General features: G+C 39.1%; 1 protein-coding gene across 2 annotated transcripts; it reads right to left on the bottom strand.

The window, feature by feature from the left end:
• Positions 1 to 1,231: 1,231 nt before the first annotated feature.
• Positions 1,232 to 26,239, bottom strand: LOC307029478 (uncharacterized protein). Of its 2 annotated transcripts, none has more exons than XM_079665552.1 (17): positions 26,022 to 26,239; positions 23,290 to 23,562; positions 22,359 to 22,685; positions 21,480 to 21,645; positions 20,654 to 20,729; positions 18,727 to 18,865; positions 18,316 to 18,645; positions 17,442 to 17,604; positions 16,616 to 16,691; positions 14,695 to 14,833; positions 14,281 to 14,613; positions 13,402 to 13,567; positions 12,576 to 12,651; positions 10,678 to 10,816; positions 10,267 to 10,596; positions 5,665 to 5,919; positions 1,232 to 4,770 (listed from the first exon to the last, which is right to left on the bottom strand). In XM_079665552.1, exons 1-17 carry the CDS (start codon positions 26,092 to 26,094, stop codon positions 4,688 to 4,690), a joined length of 3,144 nt encoding a protein of 1,047 aa, XP_079521678.1. In that variant the 5' UTR covers positions 26,095 to 26,239; the 3' UTR covers positions 1,232 to 4,687. The 2 variants fall into 2 exon arrangements, with proteins under 2 accessions (XP_079521678.1, XP_079521677.1); XM_079665551.1 differs by having other exon boundaries at positions 1,232 to 3,569.
• Positions 26,240 to 26,772: the final 533 nt, after the last annotated feature.

Genomic DNA, 26,772 nt, shown 5'->3' with positions numbered 1-26,772 from the left:
CTCCTTCTCTGCTCACTAATGAAATAAGCCCTTGGTCAAACTGCATGTTTATCTTTGGCAGCCAGGTGCATAAACACACTAACAGTTGTTTTTTGTTTTTGAGTAATCAAGCACCTCTTCAAAGACACAACACTTCCCTCAAAAGATGGTCTTTTTTTACCCATGAAATGATCCGTGCATGCTTACAGATTCTCACAGACACACACACACACACACACACACACACACACACACACACACACACACACACACACACACACACACACACACACACACACACACACACACACACACACACACACACACACACACACACACAGACACAAGCACACACACAAGCACACACACAAGCACACACACAAGCACACACACACAAGCACACACGCACGCACGCACGCACGCACACACACACACACACACACACACACACACACACACACACACACACACACACACACACACACATACACACACACACACACACATACACACACACACACACACACACACACAAACACACACACACACACACACACCACTCTCTGGGCCCCCTGGTAGTCACACGGCTCCATAATATAACTGGCAAAAATGTAAGAATTTCATGCATCGGCCTAAAGTGGGAAATGTTTTAATCTGGTGGAATAGAGTAGAAATATCAAATATCACTACTTTTCTTCTAATTGAAATGCTGACATTACAAAATGCATGGTTGTATACTGCAATGGCAGTGAGATCAAAAAATGTGGTTTGAATGGAAGTCAATGAGGCATTTTTGAGAGAAATGAAATAATTAAAATAATGAAACAGGCATTGAATGGGTTAAAATCTTGAAAATGATTGATTGAATGTTTGGTAGTTTTGAGTACGTTAGAAGTTGTTTAAGTGATTCATGAAAAAAAAAAAAGTAGAAAGAAATATTGATGTATGATTATTTAACGGACATCTTTTTAAAATGACTGTTCAGGGGAGAGGATTTCTCATTTCTCTAACCGCCTGCTGCTTCCCCTCCTCTCTCCTTGGTTCCCCTCCTCGGCTGCTCCCCTCGCATCTCCTGTGGGCGGGACTAAGACACGAGAATAGGAGTCGAGGAGGGGAGTCGAGGAGGGGAATTAGTGAAATGAGAAAGGCTCACAGTCAGCACGATAGATTCAAACACACACACAGAGACGAGACAAGAAGAGAGAAACAGTCTGAGTCATTTCAAATGGCGTGCTCAAAAAAGAGAAAGGTAGACAGCGAAAACAGAGCATTTAATTATATTTTCTCTTACTGGACCTCTTTGAAATGCATTTGAATACCCCTGCATTATAGCAACAACAACAATAATAATAATAATAGCAAAAATAATTGGGAGAGGCGGTGCGGCTGTTCTTATGTTCTCTCCCGTTTTATAATAACCGCAGTGACACGTCCTAAAACCCGGAAGTAAGTTAGCATTTTTACCACTTCCGGTTCCTTCAACAAAAAGCAATGCATTTTCTCCATAGGATTTTGGAAAATAGCTCGAAATAAGGTCTGTGTTTGACACAAATTGAAGAGACAGATCATGTTTTGTTCTACGACATTTTAGGTGGCTGAAAAACGATGGTTGTTAACAAGTGGCTGAATAGGACTACAGAAGTTGTGGAGGCCATTGTACGTATTTACACCAACAACGTAAACAGTCCCGCTAAGTTTGTTTGCCCTGTTCTGCTTGAAATGAAAAGTACCTGCCTCCTGCAAACTGTTAAAACAAACACTTTAACTTGTAACATTTTGAATCTGTATTTTTTATATGGATCTTAAGTTGGCGTGACGTTGAAGCAGCGACCCTGCTGTAGTTCGTTTATAGCATAACGTTAGCATTTTACTTCTGGCGACTAGATTTATGATTAGAAAATTATAAAAGTAGGGTAGACATGTGGATATTATCCGGCTGAACAAAACGTGATCCGTTTCTTAAATGTGTGTCAACCACAGACCTTATTTCGAGCTATTTTCCAAAATCCTATGGAGAAATTGCATTGGTTTTTGACAAAGGAACCGGAAGGAGTTTACATCCGGGTTTTAGGACGCGTCACTGTGGTTCTCTATTGTGTAACTAATTATGACATGATATGTTAATTATATTGATACATAAAACTGTCACAAAAGTAGATATTCCAGGATTGCATTTTTATAGTAACAAAAATTGCTGCTGTGCCATTTTGAGAATTTGGTACGCACAATCATTTGAGTACTTATTGTCCCATTTTAGAAATGTTTGAACATTTTACAGTAAAATGCTTCAATCTGGTGCACTTTGAGCACACAATTAGAGACCTGGTCTAGGGGGAACAACTTTAACACCCCTAGGAAAAAGATTGGTTTACATTTTAATAATCAAATAAGTATGTGAAAATAACCAATAACCTACCATAGCCAATAACAAATAAATGTATCCTATTTTATTTGTGTTGTTCATTCATATCTTTTTTGACCTAGTTAGCATTTATTTATTTATGCATGCTTATTTTTGTATCTCTCCAACTTTAAATGATATTTTTGGTTTACTTTGCTATAGTATACATTGAAATGATTTCAAACCTGTTTAGCCCAATAATTATAAAGGAATGCCTTGGAAATATTTGTTTACATAAAATGCATCTCTCTCTCTCTCCCACGCCCACTTCGGCTGTGAGCTGCGGACGCCTGATAAGCCAACACCCCCCACTTTAATCTCTTAGAGCACCCATCGTACAGGGCAAATGAAAAGTGTAACCGGGGTGAATGGGTGTTACATTTACTTTATGAATGTTGCTACATCAAGGCCGAAAATTAAGATGAAAAATCCCCCCCCCCCCCCCCCAGATCTGGTGCCCTAGGCGACCGCCTATGTCACCTATGCCAAAGACCGGCCCTGGGCTAACGAAGAATCTTATAAACAAGAAATCAATAATTAGGTTTTTCCATTTTTCCACTCACTCACACACACACACACACACACACACACACACACACACACACACACACACACACACACACACACACACACACACACACACACACACACACACACATGCACATTGCACACAAAGCATATGAGCACCACCACTGTGAAATATTTAACGTATTTTCTGTATTTTAGCTGCACCTTACTGGATTGTATGTATTGGCATTGTCTGTTTTACCCTGTGTTGCAAAACTGCAAAAGGCAAATGTCAGTTTAATGAAATGTAACTGCCAATAAGGTTTTCTTATCTAATCTAATCTTAACACAACAGCTACAAGTGGTCGCCGCCTAACAATTTAAAACCTCCCTGTGGAAATCCAGCTTAGAAATAGCCGATAATTGCCTACTTTGCAATTAGGAGGTGAAGTAAGGACATAACATATCCTGATGACAACTGATGTTGCCGATTTAGACGAGGAAAATTCCAAATTGAACTTAAAACCTTTTTTTGTTTTAACATGTTTACAATTTTGTCATGGTCTCCAGCAGACCTACTCAGCAGTGTGTCTACGGCAACTGATGAATACATCCACCACCACAATGACAGCCAGAAGAATAACTGCTACCAACAGACCTATGATGAGACTGAGGTGGTCGGCTGTGGAGAAAAAAAGGAACAGAGAATATAAAAGATCAGGCCAAATACCAAAACAGTAACAATGAACTTCCTTTCTCATGTCACGTGTGTTAGAATAAACTCTCCACTGCTGTGAGAAAGTAACCCCTAGATTCCACCGGGTCCGTCTGCGGCGCGTTACGGCTGCGCCGCGGTTTTGGTCCGGCCTCCTCCGGCGTCGTACCCTACCGGGCGCGTTTCAGAAGCATTTCAGAAGCGGAGCGTCTTGCCTGCCGGCATATTTCCTGGATAGGCTACTTTGTACAGACAAAGTTAATAATAATTGTAATGTCCCAGTTATAAACAAAATGAATCAAAGATGTGTTGCTGTATTTTAGTGGTAAAAACATGCATTCATCATCATAATTACTCTATATATATAATTTACACATTGCCTTCTGAGCCGTAACGCGGCGCGTCTGGTGGAATAGCACCCATTGACTAGAGTGGCCGCGATCCATGCGGACGCCGCAGCGCAGCTGTAACGCGCCGCAGACGGACCCGGTGGAATCTAGGGGTAACACTGAGAGCGACTTTTTGGTTACTTTACAGTGACAATTATGACTGTTAAGCATATTTGTATAAAGTCATGTTTCAGTTCATGTATATGACACCATCAGAATGTGCCTGAAACGTGGTGATGCTAATGAGCATGCGCAGATGCAATAAACAGTCCGTACTCCAGGCCAAACTCTGAGCGATGTGGTTGTGTGTTTTTTCTGTCCGTTAGCATACTTACAAACTACTTTAGCTGACTGCAAGCGTGGAGACTTCTGCTGAATATAATGTCTTACGCAACAAGAACCCTGAAGAATTTACTTAAAGGGGACCTATCATGCAAAATGCACTTTGTGATGTCTTTTATACATAAATATGTGTCCCCGGTGCGTCGGGAACTCACGCAGCGTCAGAAAATAAAACCCTCTCTCCTTTCCTCCGTACCCACATCTTTTAAAAACGGGTGTATAACGAGCGGATACAGATTTCCATCCGAACTGACGTGTCCATCCGAGGGCTTTGTCGGCGGACCCACAGAAAGTTGCTATCAGAAACAAAGCCTGACATGTTTTGGACATCTTTGTTTACATTAGCAAGCCTCGCTAACACTCATAGCTAACCTGTACCGTAGAGCACATGTGTTTAAAAAGTAGGAAATAAAAAAGGAACTCACCTTGTGATAAACCTGCAAGAGAAAAAGCATTTGAGCTCCATACTGTTTCAGAAATAATCCTTGACGTGGTTTAAACAGGATGGCATTTTATCACAGCAGAATTTAACTTTATCTCCGGTAGAATTCTGATTATTGTTTTTTTCAAGCTAAGGACCCAAAATCTGCGTTTCTTTGACAGGGCTTCAAAAGAGGGGTTTGAGCAGTATGAGGCATGGCTACAATGGGTGATCTGTTTGGTGTTTTGAAAGAAAAAACTTCACAGACATGTTTTATATAGGTATGGCCCTAAAATATATTTTTCAAATATAGAATGATAGGTCCACTTTAAAACTCAACTTGAACAAACATGTCAGCTGACTGGGGGGAATGTCCGAAATACATAAACGTGCTAGTGATTTATAATTATTATTATTATATTTGTTTTTATTATTATATATATATAAAAACATTTTTTTTTTGTATTATCAATAATTTATTATTTTTTATTATTGTAATTATTTACTTTGTGTGAATTGTTTTAACCACAATAAAGGACTATACACATTATTAATAGTATTATTATATTATATAATGATAATGATTCTTATTATTTTTAATAAAAGTAATATTATCCTTATTATTAATTTTCTAATGTCCTTTCTTTTCTTTTTTATTGCTGTTTATATAATTAAAAGTTAATCTGACCGTTTTACATATTGAGCATGCATCAGTTTACATGAAAAGTAAAATATATACTTATTGACAGTGAACGACTGTTGTCTGTCAAATATACACTATGAAGGGCAATTTACATTAAGTGTGCAAGAAATAGAATTTTACATTAAATATGGTTTTGTAATTTTCTCTCACTTTCATATCCTGTGAATCTTTTGCCAGTACTAAATAAAAAAATAAGTTTGAACTCACCTTGGACCTTCACGTCAAACTCAACAGTGATTGATCCTTTTTCATTGCTGACAGAACAGGTGTACGACCCTTCATCTTTGTGAGTTATAGAGTTGATGAAGAAGACGCTGCCATCGGAGGGGGAAGTGATTCCCAACGTTCTCCATGTATATGATGGTGGGGGGTTTCCCACAGACGAGCAGTTCAGCGTCAGAGGGTTTCCTTCTGTGATGATGATCGGATCCGGATGTGTGGATACCTCTAGCTGAGGCTTATCTGTGAGTGGATTGAGGAGGAAGAAATACAACACGTCAACAAATATGAGAATAGAAACACATTAACGAGAAATGCAGGAATCCTTAAACCCAAAAATAAGTTAGCATTTCTGGTTCCCTTAGTATTAAGGCAAGGCAAGGCAAGTTTATTTATATAGCACTTTTCAGCACGCGACAATTCAAAGTGCTTTACAAAATAAATTAAAAGACATTTTAAGAATAAATACAGTAAAAACACATTATATAATGGCATTTTACAACAGGCATTAAAAAGCAAAGATAATAAAATAAACACAACATGTATGCAATACATGTTTAAATGGAATACTGCAGTGTGAATATTAACAGCTCAATTAAAAGCAGCGGCAAAAAGATATGTTTTCAGTCTCGATTTGAAAATAGTAAGAGCTTCTGCAGATGTGCACGATTCGGGCAGTTTGTACCAGATTGTCGGAGTTTAATAGCTAAACGCTGCTTCTCCATGTTTTGTTCTTACTCTCGGAACAGAAAGCAGACCCGTCCCAGAAGACCCGAGGCACCTTGATGGTTCATAATTATGCAGGAGATCGTTAATATACTTTTGTCCTAAACCATTTAGTGATTTAAAAGCTAGCAATAGTACTAAGCCCCACGGACCCGTATCCGGGCCCGAAATCGCGTAATTTGCAGGAAACAACGTCAAAGGAACCTTCATATTTAATAAACTATGAATGTTTTATATCCATATAACGAAAAGAAAACTCATTTAACTGATCTTCTTCATTTTTTATCTTTTTTAAAACTCAAAATGCTAACAGTGACCCTCTGAATTAGCCCCGAGCGAAAAATGCTAACCTATTACTGCACCGAAAATCACTCCTAGCACCCTTATTACTTATCCTAGCTGCACATCCAACACATCGTTTATGATCGTAATAAACGATCGACACAGAATCTATTGATACCCACCTCAACACTCAAAGATTACACATTTTTGGAGAAAATAACAAGAAACCTACATCAAAACATGTGGCGCTAGGTAGCCCAAAACGCTAACATGGCTTACCTTGGTCTTTGTCTGGTCAAAACTGATCTTCAATGGCATTAAAACGATAAAAACGATGGTGTAGTTAATCCACAGGTTAATCCAATGTGTCTGTGTCCCCTTTGAAATGTTCTGATAATCCATAAGCAATAATAAACTGCTTTTCCGTTTCCAGATATCAGAGCAGGGATATTCCTACGCTCTGCAACAAGATTGAATGCGCAGAGACGCCAGCTTTTTTTTTTAACATGAGAGCCTATGGGACGATTTCCCTTCGATTCTATTGGCTCTAACGGTCAGGAAGAGATCCCACATGTCAAAATCGAGCAAGGGGGGACAGAGATATGGAAAATCCACCCAAATGGCCTCAGAAGAGGGTTTTTTTGCTAAATCTGTCTAAAAAGGTCAAATATCACTTGTTTTGCATCAATCTTGATACAGGGTACTTATTATCTGTTGTACTTTGGATTCCTAAAGCTTTTAGTCTACTAACCCATCATCCAATGTTAGTTTTCACTATAAGTACAAAATATTTTTTGGACGGACACTATAATTTACAGTTTTTTACCATGTTCAATCTGAATTTTCTTTAAAATAAAAAAACATCTATATTGATTCTGACTTTTCTATCCACCTCACAGGTTTATCATTACTTTGAGAAAAAAGATTATTAATTTAACCCTTTTAGAAGGGAAGATATGGTCATTTTCGAGCCTGAAACCTGAAAAACAGGCTTGGTGCCTAACAGGTTAAAATCAATTCTTTGGCCGACTGGAAGCCAGTGTAAAGACTCCAGAACCGGACTGATGTGATCCACTCTTTTAGTGTTAGTGAGGACTCAAGCAGCAGAGTTCTGAATCAGCTGCAGCTTTCTGATGGATTTTTTTGTCACCCCTGCAAATTAAATTAAAAAAATTAAATTAAAGTCTCTTTTGCATGTGATCCATTTAAATTATAATTGTATTTGTAGGAGCCATATGCAAGGTCTCTATTCTACTGCAACTTTTACCCACATTTTTATCGTAATTTCACCGCAGTCAAAATCAATAGTTTAACTGCAACATTCAGAGGATGTTCTGAGTATGTTATTGAGGCCTGAGATGACAGAAAGTGTTTTATAAAATGTTCCTTTAATGTGATATGTTAACAAAGGTGGAACGTTTTGCCTGCAACATTCTAAGGATGTGTTTTGGACATTGTTGGGGTAACATTAAATTACATGTCACTTGTTAGACGCTTTTATCCAAAGCGACTTACATACTGTGGGCAATCCCCACAGGAGCAATTTGGGGTGAAGTGTCTTGCCCTGGGACACAACGACATGCTGACTGCAGTGGGGTTTGAACCTGTGCTCCCTTGATCCAAACACTAAGGCTCTATCCACTGCGCCACACGCCTCCCGGGTACCACATTAAAGATGTTCTTTATAAAACATTCCCTCAATGTTACATGATAACCAAAGAAGAACATTTTGAAAGCAACATTTGGATAATGTTTTCAGGAGGTTATTCTTTTTTTATAAAATATTCCTGTGATAAGAATTATTAACACGGTCATGGTCAATGTCAGATTTATTTGTTGTGCACTGTAAAAAACAAAATTGTTGCATTTGTTTGAAAAGGGTGTTTAAAAAAAATCTGATGTCAACACATTTTCCTTCTTTTTTTTTTTAAACAAGCACGTAATTCATGATATTGCATGTTTGCATGGGCATGTCTGAGTTCCCAGCTAGACATTAGCTCCGTGTTCACACCGGAGTACTTTTCCCCGTACTTTTCCCCCTACTTTCCCCCGTACTTTTCCCCTTTAGTTCGGTTAGTACCCCTTATGTTGCGTTCACACCAAAAGGAGTACTTAGTGCCGGGAACTTTTACACCCATTTTTAGTGCCTGCTAGAGAGGTGGTACTATCCTGGGGGGGAAAAGTGCCCCAGTTCTGATTGGCTGGGGGAATTGCAAACCACGCCCCATAAAACTCTGAAAAAGTTTTGTGAAGCCGCCATTTTATTTGTGGCATTAGCATTATTAGCATTAGCATTAGCCCCGCGCACCAACGGAGAGAGAATAAGTTATGGCAACACAAAAAAAAACATGGGAGCGGTGGAGTGATGAGGAGGTGTCGGCGTTCTGGCGATTTACTCGGAAGGCTTTGGTAGAAGCCAGTCAGGCTTCAACTGAAGCCAGTCCCCAACTCCGGGGACTTCCGGCCGGGGACTCCGGGTGGCAGTATACGCCGTGAAGTTGTTTGCAGCCTGCCAGTAAACCCAAAGCAGAAGAAGACGAAGTGACGTCAGCGGCTCATTTGCGTAATCTTCCCTCAGGGAAAAGTACTCCGGTGTGAACACAATTGGTACTTAGTGCCCTGGGGTAATAAGTGCCGGGGCACTAAGTTTCGGCACTAAGTACTGCAAAGTACGCGGTGTGAACGCGGCTAATGTTGGTTCTAAAAACATTCTGAGAATGTTACCATTCATTGTTCTAGGAATGGTTTCATCGAGAAGTTTTATTTTGGTTCCTAGAATGTACTTCTGAAAGGTAGGATAACGTTCTCTAAAAACATTCTTAAAATGTTGTGGGTGTGGTCTTTGGTCGGTTTGTCTCTTTAAATGTATTCTGGGTGTCTTTGTAGTTTTTTTTAAGTCTCCTGTGGTCACTGTGTCTGATTTATTTGCTTCTCTTTGTAGTCGTGTTGCCTGTTTTTGTAGTTTACGTTACTCATGTGGTTGCTTTGTGTCTCTTGTTGTAGCTTTGAGTCTTTTCGTGGGGTTCTTTGTGCCTCTGTAAAGTATTTTTCGTGTCTTTGTAGTTGTTTAGTCAGTTTTTGTAATAGTTTTTTCTCTTTGTAGTTATATTTCTTTTTGTGTCTCATTAGAGTTCTTTTGGGTCTCTTTGCATGGCCTTCATAGTCTTTTTGGAGTTGTTTAAGGTCTCTTTGTAGTTGTTTTGCAAATATATAGTTTGTCTTTCGTGTTTCTTTGTAGTCTGTAATATATATTTCCCGATTTCTTTTTCGTAAACCTAGCTATTGTTTTGGACTTTTTCTTGTTATATATTTGATGGTGTTGCCCCTTGTGTGTTTTGTGTCCCTTTTAGTTCTGTGTCTCTTCCTTGTTTGCACGTCTCTTTCTGAGTGATATTTTGCCAGTGATGTCTCTGAGACTTTGGGTCCTGGGGCCTGTGTCAGTAAGCATGTTTACTAATCCTTATGGGTGAAGAGGAGTTTGAAAAGTTGTTCAGAGATCCATAAGAGACAACTTAATGATAAACATTCATACAGGTTAAATCATACACCCTCAATTTGTTAACGGTGAGCAGTTTCACTCACAGTGGACAGCAGCAGTGACGTTCTCTGACCCCATTACTGGAGGAGGCTGTGGTCCTTCAGCTCCCAGCTCCAGCTTTGCTTCACACCAGAACTGGACTCCATCATCTTCTTTAGTGGAGGTGATGTTCAAAGTGAAGACCTCACTCACTGGTTTCTTATCTGTGTTGCTGCTCTGCGTGTGACCCAGTGCCGTCCGTCCTCTGTAGAAAGTCACTGTGAGGTTTTCCACAGGAGCAAAATCCTGAACTTCACACTGCAGAGTGTACTGCTGACCCTCAGACATCGGCCCGGTGTGATTTACGAAGCTGATGGACACATTCTCTGGTGGCTCTGAGGAGACAGAATAATATAAACCTCATAGAAAAAGTATTTATGTCCTAACATGTAAGAAGGAGATACTTATGAACTCACTGTAGACTGTCAGAGGAAGGTTTCTTTCGCACTGCCCTCCCTGTTCAGACAACGCATAACACAAGGGCTCCATGCTCCATTCAGTCATCCTCTCCACACTCCAGACCAGAAAACAATCCATCGTGAAATCAGGAGCTGCCTATAGTGGCAAAGAGTCCAACAAAACAAAGCTATTGATACCATGTTCAGATGAAGACTAAACAAGAGAATGCTTCCTGTGGCTGGTTCTAGCTTAAATCATGGTTTAAAGGTCACCTATTATGCAAAATTCACTTTTTCACGTCTCTTATACATAAACATGTGTCCCCTCTGTGGAAGCGATTCTGAAAGTTTCAGGAAAAAATATTTGCTCGCTTTTTTTGTCCTGATCCATTTATATAAAAACTAATGCTGTCAAAATTATCGCTATTAACTTTTTTTGAATTAATTGCGTTAAAATATTTAACGCATTTAGCGCATGCGCAGAATGGCCCGCCCCATACATCCCACCGGAGGCGGCGCCAGGGTATGGCTGGGGTAGGCTACAGCCATACCAAGAAATGGCTTAGCCCCACCATGAAAAATGATGTTAAAGTAAGCAAAATAAAGTCCACCAACTCGCGCAGAGTAAATTGCACAGACAGCAGTTAGTAAGATTGATTTCAGTAGCCACTTGTCTGGAAATACCGAAGACTAGAAACGGTTTTGAAAACTTTTGTCACGTAGTGATCATCTTCTCAATAGAACATCTTTGATAATGTCTTCTGGCCAATCAGAATCAAGACAACGGCGTGGTGTTGTTGCGGGAAGTCCCGACGGAGAATACTTTTGCTGTAGTACATCTCTATATATATCGATACAACATTACGTGTTGATAGAAATCAACACGTTATGAAATAAGACCCCACGGTTTGATGATTGATAGGTGTGTGGGCTGTCTTTCATTTTGACACACAGAACAATGTTATAATAAACATACATACATACTGTTTGTTAAATGGATAAACCCGCCTTCTTTCATTTATCTTTCCATTCCCAAACCAATATACATAAAGAAATGGGACATAGTTGGAATGGTGATTAATTATGATTAATTCATTTTTAAGATGTGATTAATCTGATTAAAAATGTGTAATCGTTTGACAGCCCTAATAAAAACCTGTCTGAAAATGAGCTGATCAGATTTTGAGATGTCATAATGTTGAAACAGAGGGGATTATGGGATGCTGCAATGATCTGTTTGGTATTTAGAGCCAAACACTTCAGAGACATGTTTTGTATATATCTGAGACCTATAATATATTGATGAAAAAGAGTATAATAGGGGACCTTTAAGATACAGCGTCAGAAGCGGGGCCATTCATTTCAATGTCAGCTGCTCACTGGCGCATGAAAACAGACATTTTGCTTTAGGTACAGTGGCAAGAAAGTGAACCCTTTAGAATAACCTGCATTAATGTATATTTGTGTTTTAAATATGGTCTTATCTTCACCTAAGAACAATAATCATTCAACAAACACAATCCATTTTTACTAAAAGCACACAAATGATTGTTTAGCTCTTGTTCATATTGAATAAACCATCCAAACATTTACAGGTTGGAAAAAGTAAAGGAACAACACAAGTAAATTGAGTAAGGAGTTAGCACACATCGTTTTAATCTCTCCGTTTTTTAAGATTAGAAATGTTGTAGAGCTATTTTTTTGACTTAGAGTAATAACCATAAATTCACATCCTTTTTCTTGCCACTGTATAAAACATGGATCATCCAGGGACGGGGGCCCATATAAAATGCGCACTCGCAATTTCTAAAGCCTCGCCTTCGATCTGCAAGCCTCGGCTCAGTCAAATAAATACAGAGGGAAAAAACCTAAATGTTCAGCTTTTTACCATTTTTAGGGCCCAATGAATATCTTACCAGTGAGACATCCCAACCAAGACCTATAAACCCCGCCCTCGATAAAGAGCAGTTGGCTGTGACTGGATCTCCAAACCTGTGACAGGAAAGTGAATTGTTAATTGTTCACAGTAACATACCTCCCATACAGTAAAGCCAAGACAACACGGGGGATAGGTTACAAGTAGGTGCTAGTCCAAGCCTTTTTCAAAGTGCTGAATGCCTGCTTCCGTGCACAAATTGGACTAAAGTATAATTCTTTAAAACAAATTAAAATCACTTGTGAAATTAACACAGATAATTGCTAGAGTAGGACATGGTTGGTATAAATGGAAAAGGGAAAATATACTTTTGCACTATAAAATATCAGAAGATTGTTAAAAATACATCCCAGTTTATCAAAGCTCAAGATGATGTCTTTGAATGACTCTGTATATCAATTTAATATGATATAATACGGAGAAAAGCAAGACATATGTTTGATTTAAAAGGTACCAAATAGCATGTTTAACTTGTAAATGTACTTAAGTTATTAATGGATTATTTGGCTATAATTAAAACTCCATAGCTCTAATGCTGAAACATTAAAAAACGTAATTTACTCAACGCTATTGTCACTATACTTTAATGCTTTGGTGTGAATTGACATGTATGTTGCTTCAGGAGTTTACATCTCCATCACCTAAGAATTGTTTATAATAAATAAAAGGTAGACAGAATGGAAATTTGCTATTTGGAATTTAGCTGAAGAACCTTGAATGACAATTATTTTTAAATTGATAAAAGGAAAACGTAGCAGAACACATGTTAATTAACGACCCTTTAATCACAGTAATCCCCGACATACCTGACCACCAGAGAGGAGGGGGTCAGCGTCAGCGGGCAGCCGACGTCTGAGACGCTGAGAGGAGAAGAGGGTGGAGACGGGAGGATCCTAGCTGAGGGAGGGTGAGGCGAAATCTGCGAAGGGAGAGGCGGAGCAGGCGTGGAAACGGAAACAGGGGAGGAGGTAGCTGAGGAAAAGAGGGGTCAGGGAGGGAGAGGAAGAAAAACACAATCAGTCACTTCAATATGAAAAAATACAAATATTTCAAAGGCTCCCTGTAGTCATTTTCCATTATGAAAGATTTGGTAAAAGTACTTTCTCTCAAAGAATACTTCACTTCAATACGAATTTTCTTTAAAGGTCCCCTATTATATAGTTTTTCATCAATATATTATAGGTCTCAGATATATACAGAACATGTTTCTGAAGTGTTTGGCTCTAAACACCAAACAGATCATTGCAGCATTACCCATAATCCCCTCTGTTTCAGCCCTGTTTCAAAAGTGCTGATTCTCTGTCTGTCACTTTAGATGAAAATAAGGAGGCCCTCCCCACGCCCCTCTGAGAGAGATTTGGTTATAAAGAACTCAATGGTGCTCTAGGAGGAGGTTCATGTGATAAGTTGGGGGGGGGGGGTTACCTTGGTTGGTGATTGGCTAATGGTTACACAAGCCAAAACATCGTTATGACATCACAAAGTGGCCAAAATCTGATCAGCTAATTTTCAGACAGGTTTTTATATAAATGGATCAGGACAAAAAGAGAGAGAATCTTTTTTCCTGAAACTTTCAGAATCTCTTTCCACAGAGAGGACACATGCTGATGTAGAAGAGACGTGAACAAGTGGATTTTTCAGAATAGGGCCTCTTTGAGGTGTTTAAATGATCTGGTCAGACTCACAGAGGACAGCAGCAGTGAGTTTCTCTGACCCCACCACTGGAGGAGGCTGTGGTCCGTCAGCTCCCAGCTCCAGCTTTGCTTCACACCAGAACTGGACTCCATCATCTTCTTTAGTGGAGGTGAATTTCCAAGTGAAGACCTCACTCACTGGTTTCTTATCTGTGTTTATGCTGCTCTGCGTGTGACCCAGTGCCGTCTGTCCTCTGTAGAAAGTCACTGTGAGGTTTTCCACAGGAGCAACATCCTGAACTTCACACTGCAGAGTGTACTGCTGACCCTCAGACATCGGCCCGGTGTGATTTACGAAGCTGATGGACACATTCTCTGGAGGCTCTGAGGAGACAGAATAATATAAACCTCATAGAAAAAGTATTTATGTCCTAACATGTAAGAAGGAGAAACTTATGAACTCACTGTAGACTGTCAGAGAAAGGTTTCTTTCGCACTGCCCTCCCTGTTCAGACAACGTATAACACATGGGCTCCATGCTCCATTCAGTCATCCTATCCACACTCCAGACCAGAAAACAATCCATCGTGAATTCAGGAGCTGCCTATAGTGGCAAAGAGTCCAACAAAACAAAGCTATTGATACCATGTTCAGATGAAGACTAAACAAGAGAATGCTTCCTGTGGCTGGTTCTAGCTTAAATCATGGTTTAAAGGACACCTATTATGCAACATTCACTTTTTCATGTCTCTTATACATAAACATGTGTCCCCTCTGTGGAAAGAGATTCTGAAAGTTTCAGGAAAAAATATTTGCTCGCTTTTTTTGTCCTGATCCATTTATATAAAAACTAATGCTGTCAAAATTATCGCAATTAACTTTTTTTGAATTAATTGCGTTAAAATATTTAACGCATTTAGCGCATGCGCAGAATGGCCCGCCCCATACATCCCACCAGTGGCGGCGCCAGGGTATGGCTGGGGTAGGCTACAGCCATACCAAGAAATGGCTTGGCCCCAACATGAAAAATGATGTTAAAGTAAGCAAAATAAAGTCCGCCAACTCGCGCAGAGTAAATTGCACAGACAGCAGTTAGTAAGATTGATTCCAGTATCCACTTGTCTGGAAATACCGAAGACTAGAAACGGTTTTGAAAACATTTGTCACGTAGTGATCGTCTTCTCAATAGACCATCTTTGGTAATGTCTTCTGGCCAATCAGAATCAAGATAACGGCGCGGTGTTGTTGCAGGAAGTCCCGACGGAGAATACTTTTGCGGTAGTACATCTCTATATACATCGATACAACATTACTTGTTGACAGAAATCAACACGTAATGAAATAAGACCCCACGGTTTGATGATTGATAGGTGTGGGCTGTCTTTCATTTTGACACACAGATCAATGTTATAATAAACATAGGCTACATATATACATACATACTGTTTGTTAAATGGATATACCCGCCTTCTTTCATTTATCTTTCCATTCCCACAACAATATACATAAAGAAATGGCATATTTTGGACATAGTTCCAAAGGGGGATTAATCATGATTAATTTATTTTTTAAGCTGTGATTAATCTGATTAAAAATGTGTAATCGTTTGACAGCCCTAATAAAAACCTGTCTGAAAATGAGCTGATCAGATTTTGAGATGTCATAATGTTGAAACAGAGGGGATTATGGGATGCTGCAATGATCTGTTTGGTATTTAGAGCCAAACACTTCAGAGACATGTTTTGTATATATCTGAGACCTATAATATATTGATGAAAAAGAGTATAATAGGGGACCTTTAAGATACAGCGTCAGAAGCGGGGCCATTCATTTCAATGTCAGCTGCTCACTGGCGCATGAAAACAGACATTTTGCTGTAGGTACAGTGGCAAGAAAGTGAACCCTTTAGAATAACCTGCATTCATGTATATTTGTGTTTTAAATATGGTCTTATCTTCACCTAAGAACAATAATCATTCAACAAACACAATCCATTTTTACTAAAAGCACACAAATGATTGTTTAGCTCTTGTTCATATTGAATAAATCATCCAAACATTTACAGGTTGGAAAAAGTATAGGAACAACACAAGTAAATTGAGTAAGGAGTTAGCACACATCGTTTTAATCTATCCGTTTTTTAAGATTAGAAATGTTGTAGAGCTATTTTTCTGACTTAGAGTAATAACCATAAATTCACATCCTTTTTCTTGCCACTGTATAAAACATGGATCATCCAGGGACAGGGGCCCATATAAAATGCGCACTCGCAATTTCTAAAGCCTCGCCTTCGATCTGCAAGCCTCGGCTCAGTCAAATAAATACAGAGGGAAAAAACCTAAATGTTCAGCTTTTTACCATTTTTAGGGCCCAATGAATATCTTACCAGTGAGACATCCCAACCAAGACCTATAAACCCCGCCCTCGATAAAGAGCAGTTGGCTGTGACTGGATCTCCAAACCTGTGACAGGAAAGTGAATTGTTAATTTTTCACAGTAACATACCTCCCATACAGTAAAGCCAAGACAACACGGGGGATAGGTTACAAGTAGGTGCTAGTCCAAGCCTTTTTCAAAGTGCTGAATGCCTGCTTCCGTGCACAAATTGGACTAAAGTATAATTCTTTAAAACAAATTAAAATCACTTGTGAAATTAACACAGATAATTGCTTGAGTAGGACATGGTTGGTATAAATGGAAAAGGGAAAATATACTTTTGTACTATAAAATATCAGAAGATTGTTAAAAATCCATCCCAGTTGATCAAAGCTCAAGATGATGTCTTTGAATGACTCTGTATATCAGTTTAATATGATATAATACAGAGAAAAGCAAGACATATGTTTGATTTAAAAGGTATCAAATAGCATGTTTAACTTGTAAATGTACTTAAGTTATTAATGGATTATTTGGCTATAATTAAAACTCCATAGCTCTAATGGTGAAACATAAAAAAATGTAATTTACTCAACGCTATTGTCACTGTACTTTAATGCTTTGGTGTGAATTGACATGTATGTTGCTTCAGGAGTTTACATCTCCATCACCTAAGAATTGTTTATAATAAATAAAAGGTAGACAGAATGGAAATTTGCAATTTGGAATTTAGCTGAAGACCCTTGAATGACAATTATGTTTAAATTGATAAAAGGAAAACGTAGCAGACCACATGTTAATTAACGACCCTTTAATCACAATAATCCCCGACCTACCTGACAACCAGAGAGGAGGGGGTCAGCGTCACCGGGCAGCCGACGTCTGAGACGAGAGGAGAAGAGGGTGGAGACGGGAGGATCCAAGCTGAGGGAGAGCGAGGCGAAATCTGCGAATGGAGAGGCGGAGCAGGCGTGGAAACGGAAACAGGGGAGGAGGTAGCTGAGGGAAAGAGGGGTCAGGGAGGGAGAGGAAGAAAAACACAATCAGTCACTTCAATATGAAAAAATACAAATATTTCAAAGGCTCCCTGTAGTCATTTTCCATTATGAAAGATTTGGTAAAAGTACTTTCTCTCAAAGAATACTTCACTTCAATACGAATTTTCTTTAAAGGTCCCCTATTATACTGTTTTTCATCAATATATCATAGGTCTCAGATATATACAGAACATGTCTCTGAAGTGTTTGGCTCCAAACACCAAACAGATCATTGCAGCATTACCCATAATCCCCTCTGTTTCAGCCCTGTTTCAAAAGTGCTGATTCTCTGTCTGTCACTTTAGATGAAAATAAGGAGGCCCTCCCCACGCCCCTCTGAGAGAGATTTGGTTATAAAGAACTCAATGGTGCTCTAGGAGGAGGTTCATGTGATAAGTTGGGGGGGGGGGTTACCTTGGTTGGTGATTGGCTAATGGTTACACAAGCCAAAACATCGTTATGACATCACAAAGTGGCCAAAATCTGATCAGCTAATTTTAAGACAGGTTTTTATATAAATGGATCAGGATAAAAAGAGAGAGAATCTTTTTTCCTGAAAGTTTCAGAATCTCTTTCCACAGAGAGGACACATGCTGATGTAGAAGAGACATGAACAAGTGGATTTTTCAGAATAGGGCCTCTTTGAGGTGTTAAATTATCTGGTCAGACTCACAGAGGACAGCAGCAGTGAGTTTCTCTGACCCCACCACTGGAGGAGGCTGTGGTCCGTCAGCTCCCAGCTCCAGCTTTGCTTCACACCAGAACTGGACTCCATCATCTTCTTTAGTGGAGGTGATGTTCCAAGTGAAGACCTCACTCACTGGTTTCTTATCTGTGTTGCTGCTCTGAGTGTGACCCAGTGCCGTCCGTCCTCTGTAGAAAGTCACTGTGAGGTTTTCCACAGGAGCAACATCCTGAACTTCACACTGCAGAGTGTACTGCTGACCCTCGGACATCGGCCCGGTGTGATTTACGAAGCTGATGGACACATTCTCTGGAGGCTCTGAGGAGACAGAACAATATAAACCTCATAGAAAAAGTATTTATGTCCTAACATGTAAGAAGGAGAAACTTATGAACTCACTGTAGACTGTCAGAGAAAGGTTTCTTTCGCACTGCCCTCCCTGTTCAGACAACGCATAACACAAGGGCTCCATGCTCCATTCAGTCATCCTCTCCACACTCCAGACCAGAAAACAATCCATGGTGAAATCAGGAACTGCCTATAGTGGCAAAGAGTCCAACAAAACAAAGCTATTGATACCATGTTCAGATGAAGACTAAACAAGAGAATGCTTCCTGTGGCTGGTTCTAGCTTAAATCATGGTTTAAAGGTCACCTATTATGCAAAATTCACTTTTTCATGTCTCTTATACATAAACATGTGTCCCCTCTGTGGAAAGAGATTCTGAAAGTTTCAGGAAAAAAGATTTGCTCTCTTTTTTTGTCCTGATCCGTTTATATAAAAACTAATGCTGTCAAAATTATCGCAATTAACTTTTTTTGAATTAATTGCGTTAAAATATTTAACGCATTTAGCGCATGCGCAGAATGGCCCGCCCCATACATCCCACCAGTGGCGGCGCCAGGGTATGGCTGGGGTAGGCTACAGCCATACCAAGAAATGGCTTGGCCCCACCATGAAAAATGATGTTAAAGTAAGCAAAATAAAGTCCGCCAACTCGCGCAGAGTAAATTGCACAGACAGCAGTTAGTAAGATTGATTTCAGTAGCCACTTGTCTGGAAATACCGAAGACTAGAAACGGTTTTGAAAACCTTTGTCACGTAGTGATCGTCTTCTCAATAGAACATCTTTGGTAATGTCTTCTGGCCGATCAGAATCAAGATAACGGCGTGGTGTTGTTGCAGGAAGTCCCGACGGAGAATACTTTTGCGGTAGTACATCTCTATATACATCGATACAACATTACTTGTTGATAGAAATCAACACGTAATGAAATAAGACCCCACGGTTTGATGATTGATAGGTGTGTGGGCTGTCTTTCATTTTGACACACAGATCAATGTTATAATAAACATAGGCTACATATATACATAGGCTACATACTGTTTGTTAAATGGATATACCCGCCTTCTTTCATTTATCTTTCCATTCCCACAACAATATACATAAAGAAATTGCATATTTTGGACATAGTTCCAAAGGGGGATTAATCATGATTAATTTATTTGTAAGCTGTGATTAATCTGATTAAAAATGTGTAATCGTTTGACAGCCCTAATAAAAACCTGTCTGAAAATGAGCTGATCAGATTTTGAGATGTCATAATGTTGAAACAGAGGGGATTATGGGATGCTGCAATGATCTGTTTGGTATTTAGAGCCAAACACTTCAGAGACATGTTTTGTATATATCTGAGACCTATAATATATTGATGAAAAATAGTATAATAGGGGACCTTTAAGATACAGCGTCAGAAGCGGGGCCATTCATTTCAATGTCAGCTGCTCACTGGCGCATGAAAACAGACATTTTGCTGTAGGTACAGTGGCAAGAAAGTGAACCCTTTAGAATAACCTGCATTAATGTATAATTTTGTTTTAAATATGGTCTTATCTTCACCTAAGAACAATAATCATTCAACAAACACAATCCATTTTTACTAAAACCACACAAATGATTGTTTAGCTCTTGTTCATATTGAATAAATCATCCAAACATTTACAGGTTGGAAAAAGTATAGTAACAACACAAGTAAATTGAGTAAGGAGTTAGCACACATCGTTTTAATCTATCCGTTTTTTAAGATTAGAAATGTTGTAGAGCTATTTTTTTGACTTAGAGTAATAATCATAAGTTCACATCCTTTTTCTTGCCACTGTATAAAAAATGGATCATCCAGGGACGGGGGCCCATATAAAATGCGCACTCGCAATTTCTAAAGCCTCGCCTTCGATCTGCAAGCCTCGGCTCAGTCAAATAAATACGGAGGGAAAAAACCTAAATGTTCAGTTTTTTACCATTTTTAGGGCCCAATGAATATCTTACCAGTGAGACATCCCAACCAAGACCTATAAACCCCGCCCTCGATAAAGAGCAGTTGGCTGTGACTGGATCTCCAAACCTTTGACAGGAAAGTGAATTGTTAATTTTTCACAGTAACATACCTCCCATACAGTAAAGCCAAGACAACACGGGGGATAGGTTACAAGTAGTTGCTAGTCCAAGCCTTTTTCAAAGTGCTGAATGCCTGCTTCCGTGCACAAATTGGACTAAAGTATAATTCTTTAAAACAAATTAAAATCACTTGTGAAATTAACACAGATAATTGCTAGAGTAGGACATGGTTGGTATAAATGGAAAAGGGAAAATATACTTTTGTACTATAAAATATCAGAAGATTGTTAAAAATCCATCCCGGTTTATCAAATCTCAAGATGATGTCTTTGAATGACTCTGTATATCAATTTAATATGATATAATACAGAGAAAAGCAAGACATATGTTTGATTTAAAAGGTATCAAATAGCATGTTTAACTTGTAAATGTACTTAAGTTATTAATGGATTATTTGGCTATAATTAAAACTCCATAGCTCTAATGGTGAAACATAAAAAAACGTAATTTACTCAACGCTATTGTCACTGTACTTTAATGCTTTGGTGTGAATTGACATGTATGTTGCTTCAGGAGTTTACATCTCCATCACCTAAGAATTGTTTATAATAAATAAAAGGTAGACAGAATGGACATTTGCAATTTGGAATTTAGCTGAAGAACCTTGAATGACAATTATTTTTAAATTGATAAAAGGAAAACGTAGCAGAACACATGTTAATTAACGACCCTTTAATCACAGTAATCCCCGACATACCTGACCACCAGAGAGGAGGGGGTCAGCGTCACCGGGCAGCCGACCTCTGAGACGCTGAGAGGAGAAGAGGGTGGAGACGGGAGGATCCAAGCTGAGGGAGGGTGAGGCGAAATCTGCGAAGGGAGAGGCGGAGCAGGCATGGAAACGGAAACAGGGGAGGAGGTAGCTGAGGGAAAGAGGGGTCAGGGAGGGAGAGGAAGAAAAACACAATCAGTCACTTCAATATGAAAAAATACAAATATTTCAAAGGCTCCCTGTAGTCATTTTCCATTATGAAAGATTTGGTAATGGGTAAAAGTACTTTCTCTCAAAGAATACTTCACTTCAATACGAATTTTCTTTCAAGGTCCCCTATTATACTGTTTTTCATCAATATATTATAGGTCTCAGATATATAAAGAACATGTTTCTGAAGTGTTTGGCTCCAAACACCAAACAGATCATTGCAGCATTACCCATAATCCCCTCTGTTTCAGCCCTGTTTCAAAAGTGCTGATTCTCTGTCTGTTACTTTAGATGAAAATAAGGAGCCCCTCCCCACGCCCCTCTGAGAGACATTTGGTTACAAAGAACACAATGGTGCTCTAGGAGGAGGTTCAGGTGACAAGGGGGGGGTTACCTTGGTTGGTGATTGGCTAATGGTTACACAAGCCAAAACATCGTTATGACATCACAAAGTGGCCAAAATCTGATCAGCTAATTTTCAGACAGGTTTTTATATAAATGGATCAGGATAAAAAGAGAGAGAATCTTTTTTCCTGAAACTTTCAGAATCTCTTTCCACAGAGAGGACACATGCTGATGTAGAAGAGACGTGAACAAGTGGATTTTTCAGAATAGGGCCTCTTTGAGGTGTTTAAATTATCTGGTCAGACTCACAAAGGACAGCAGCAGTGAGTTTCTCTGACCCCACCACTGGAGGAGGCTGTGGTCCGTCAGCTCCCAGCTCCAGCTTTGCTTCACACCAGAACTGGACTCCATCATCTTCTTTAGTGGAGGTGATGTTCCAAGTGAAGACCTCACTCACTGGTTTCTTATCTGTGTTGCTGCTCTGCGTGTGACCCAGTGCCGTCTGTCCTCTGTAGAAAGTCACTGTGAGGTTTTTCACAGGAGCAACATCCTGAACTTCACACTGCAGAGTGTACTGCTGACCCTCAGACATCGGCTCATCAGGGTGAACGCTGAAGGAAACATTATCTGGAGGGTCTGTGGAGACAAACGGACACATTCAGTATCTCCATGAAACATAATTAAAACACCTACTTTGTTAGATGTTAGATTAGAGGTGGACAAATTGTTTTACTTATGAGTAAAAGTAAGAATGCCACAGTTTAGACTTATTCTCTCCCGAATAAAAGAAAGTACAAGTATAAAAAAAAAGAACTTTTTGAGATGAATATATCATGTCATTTGATTATAATGAGTGACACCGTCATCATTTAAATTGTGCAGCTGGTAAAGGCGTAGCTACATTTAATGACTTTTAATCACTTATAGTCAGTCGGAAGTTAAGGAAGGGTATAGGTAATATACTGTCATGGTGATAGTCCATCATGGTTGAAAAGTTCATTTATATTCATATCAATAATACAAACCTGCAAAGTAACTAGTATGTGGAGGAGTACAAAGTATCATATCGGCTAGCGAATCATAGTGGATTAAAAGTATAAAGTAGGATAATATTGAAATACTTAAACAAAGTAGAAGTACCTCAAAAGTGTACATTACCTAAGGAAATGTACTTACTTCCCACCACTTTGTTGGATCATTAATGATGAAAAACAACATAGAAACAGTTTTTGTGACTCACGGTAGACAGTTATAGGCAGGTCGCTGCAACACATCACATAAGTAGTGTCATTGTAATAATAGCACGATGGAGAAATGATCCACTCAGTCATTTTGTCGACCGTCCATGTAATCTCAGTTCCATTTGTTTTCTTGGTTCCAATAGGACTTTCAATATCAAATAAGCTAACATTGCATCCAGGCTGACACACGGAGCAGAGGGCGGAGGCCGGCTTCCAAATCTCAACCACCAGCCTGGATGGAGTGAACTGAGGTTTATCTGCACAGTTTGGATCTGTAACACACAGCAAATAACACAATATAGAGTTTAAACAGCCTGACTCTAACATAACCGTACACAAACACATTCAGGCTTTTTCATTTGACTTGTTTTTGTACTTTCTAATTTGGAGCAGCCTGATTTAAAATGAGCAATGAAATCAAACATTGGCAAGTTAATAAGTGCTACATACAATATGTTTTGTCTGTTTATTCAATCTATTTATATGTTACCCTAATAGAACAATTTAAAATGATCTGTAAACATGAATGTTTTTCTTCCTTTCGTGTTATTTTGCACAAACACATTGCAAAAGTATATCGAGCAGAACACTCACCAAAATAAATAAAGACTAACTATATTTGCATGAATTCACTTCCACTGCTCAATAAGGTTGTAGGTATCTTAATTTAATACTGTGCCTATTCTCCTCTGATTAGAACAGTTCACGCTGATAGTTATTTTAAAGAATCTGAATTGGACATTTTCACTTTTATAACTTACTGTAGGTTGTTTTAGTAGCATGGATAGTGCCTACCACCAACACATGTTACACCAACACTAGGATGTTAAGTATGACATTCAGATTATGAATATTGTATTTTTTTTCAACATGAACCTACAGTATGAGCTAGCCAGCACTATAGAAAAGAGGATGTAATCTAAACTACATCAGGGTGCTTACTATCATTGAGTTGAATAGAGAACAATGGAAACACATCTTGGCAAATCATTTCCCCTAAATCAGACACAACATTTAGAAATAGTATAACCTACATTTGCATTACTGGAAGTCAATCACTAACTAACTCAATCATGGTAACTTATTTACTTCTGAGGTCTTTGGATTTTCTCCTGATCATTGCACAGTTTGTTGTTTTTAAGGATCTCACATTTTCACTTTTCTAACTGACTGTATCTTATTAAACTCTACTCCAAAGTCATTTTCTCTAGTGGCATTACCTTAATTATATACAGTGCCCACCACCAGACCACGTCTGGTTACACACAATGTTAAGTATAATTCCGATTGTTAACAACGACATAAAACTTATTTTCTTATTTCCTATACTATATAGCCTACACTAGGCAATAGAAGATGGAAACATCGACAAGGCTAAATGTCTTACTACTTCACTGGGATATACAGTAGTAACACAGTTTGGCAAACCATTGTCCCTAAATCAGATACAATACAAGTGCTGCTGTGTGACAATAAACATCGCTTTTCAAACAAACCACAATTCTGTATTTGACAGGATGTCTGTGTGAAACGCCCTCTTATAATACAAGGTATCACATTGGATTACAGCGACGTGCAGTCAGGGGAGGCAGGGGAGGCAGAGCCTCACCTGTCATACTCCAATGTAACGGAAAAACAACTAAAGAAAAACTAAATAGTAATAATAATCAAATGTCTCCACTGATCTATGATGTAAGTGTGATTAATGTATGATTCCAATCGCTTTTTAGAGTCAAAATCAGCCAATTTGCCGAGCTCCGCTACAACTACGGGTTGCGATGAGAAGTGAGGCAGGGACGAGCTCTGCCTCTCGTAAGCCCACAGTAACTTGCTGGAGCACGGGCACTAATTTAGCGAGGGCACTTATTTTGTGAGCGCGCTCAGGCCAGTTACTGTGGGGTGAGGTGAGGCACAGATGAGCTCTGCCTCACCTCAGAATGTGTCACCCCACAGAAACTGGCTGGAAAGCGGGCCCTAAGCGCATGCCTGTTACCATCTCACTGTAGGTCACCAATGTAATGTTTGTAGATCCCTTTATTACATTTATCCTCGCCATCCATAGTCTCTAAATAACTTATTTAACGTATATATGATATTTAGGCTCGCTGGTCTCATCATACAACGGCAATGAAAAAAGCAGCAGGAGAGGCAGCCATAACCTCTGCCGCACTGAAGGGGGCGCACGTGAGCCCACAGGTTCTTGTTGCTACTGTTATTCTACGCAGAGACAGTAGACACAAACAACAAACTAGACTTTTGAAACTACAGGAAGATAAGGACGACTTTTACACAAAACTAATAGTAATCTTCAAGTCAAGGTAAGACCACAATTGTAATGAAAATGGGATCTTACTAAGAAAGAACAATCCAATATTTAGATTTTGGGTATGCTTTTGTTGAACGGTCTGTTTAAAATGAATCGAAGCATCAGACTAAAAAAGCTTTTGAAAATAACAGAATATTTTTGATTAAGGTCAAAATATAATATTTGTAAATCTGACTCTGAAAGAGTCAGTGCCTCACCAGCCATGAAGCTCACCGCACGTCACTGCATTGGAAGTAAGTAAGTAAGTCAAATGTATTTATAAAGCGCTTTTCACAGACATAGTCACAAAGTGCTTGACAAACATTCAAACATCTCATTAAAGAATAAATGACCAAACAAGCCAGGTGTTAAGTGAGATTAACCGACTATAACATATTTATAAAAGCACACTTTTGAAAAACTTACCACAACTGGAAACGTGGAAGTCTGGCAGAAAGTTAATCAAAGAAACCACCACAAATATGTAACAGGAAAACATTATTTCCACGAGATGAGGTGTCCGGTAATAAAAAAGGGTGAAGTCCAAAAGACCGAGAGAGCGTGAGTGAAATTGAAAGTAAAAGCTGTAACGCAGTTATCACCAACTACATTTGTCCAAGGGCCAAAATGTATCCAATAGACACTATCGCTGGCCAGCGATTTTTATATAGCCCAGAATTTTGAAGTTGGGGGGGGGGGGGGGGCGGGGGCGGGGGTGCTAGTGGAGCACACTCAGGTAGGCTACTGCGGACCGCATAAAGCTTAGCAGACTCTTCACGTTAACGAAGGATCACTTCTAGGCAGGGTTGGGAGGGTTACTTTGTAAATGTAATCAGTTACTGAATACTGAATACATGCTCTGAAAGTAATCAGAATACAGTTACAGTTACGTGTCTTAAAAATGTAATGTATTCAGATTACTTTTAGAATACTTTTGGAATACTTTCTTTTTCCATAACAGATGGGTATGTTTTGGTGCACAGGAGACACTTATTTTACTGTTTTAATGGCTTATCAAGAACTCAAACACAACATCTTGGTGTCATTCTGGACAGCTCCCTTTCATCTGCACCCCACATAAAAAACCTCACCCGGACTGCATTCTTTGTACTGTCTTAAAACCTTTCCTTTGAATATGTTATGGATTATAAGGTGTCCTTGGGTGCTTTGAAAGGCG

Source organism: Notothenia rossii (assembly GCF_949606895.1).
Source record: "Notothenia rossii genome assembly, chromosome: 1".
Lineage (NCBI taxonomy): Eukaryota > Metazoa > Chordata > Actinopteri > Perciformes > Nototheniidae > Notothenia > Notothenia rossii.
The sequence above is the reverse complement of the archived record's forward strand: the minus strand, read 5'-3'. Positions and strand labels throughout refer to the sequence as shown.

What these genes read in the sequence shown, in the direction of transcription:
- LOC307029478 (XM_079665551.1), bottom strand. Translation starts at nt 26,094, where the DNA reads ATGTTTTCCTGTTACATATTTGTGGTGGTTTCTTTGATTAACTTTCTG. An exon ending in CCCTCCTCTCTGGTGGTCAG is followed by an intron (nt 20,730 to 21,479) that starts GTATGTCGGGGA and finishes TTCCTGTCAAAG; the next exon opens with GTTTGGAGATCCAGTCACAG. An exon ending in CCTTTCTCTGACAGTCTACA is followed by an intron (nt 18,646 to 18,726) that starts GTGAGTTCATAA and finishes CTGTCTCCTCAG; the next exon opens with AGCCTCCAGAGAATGTGTCC.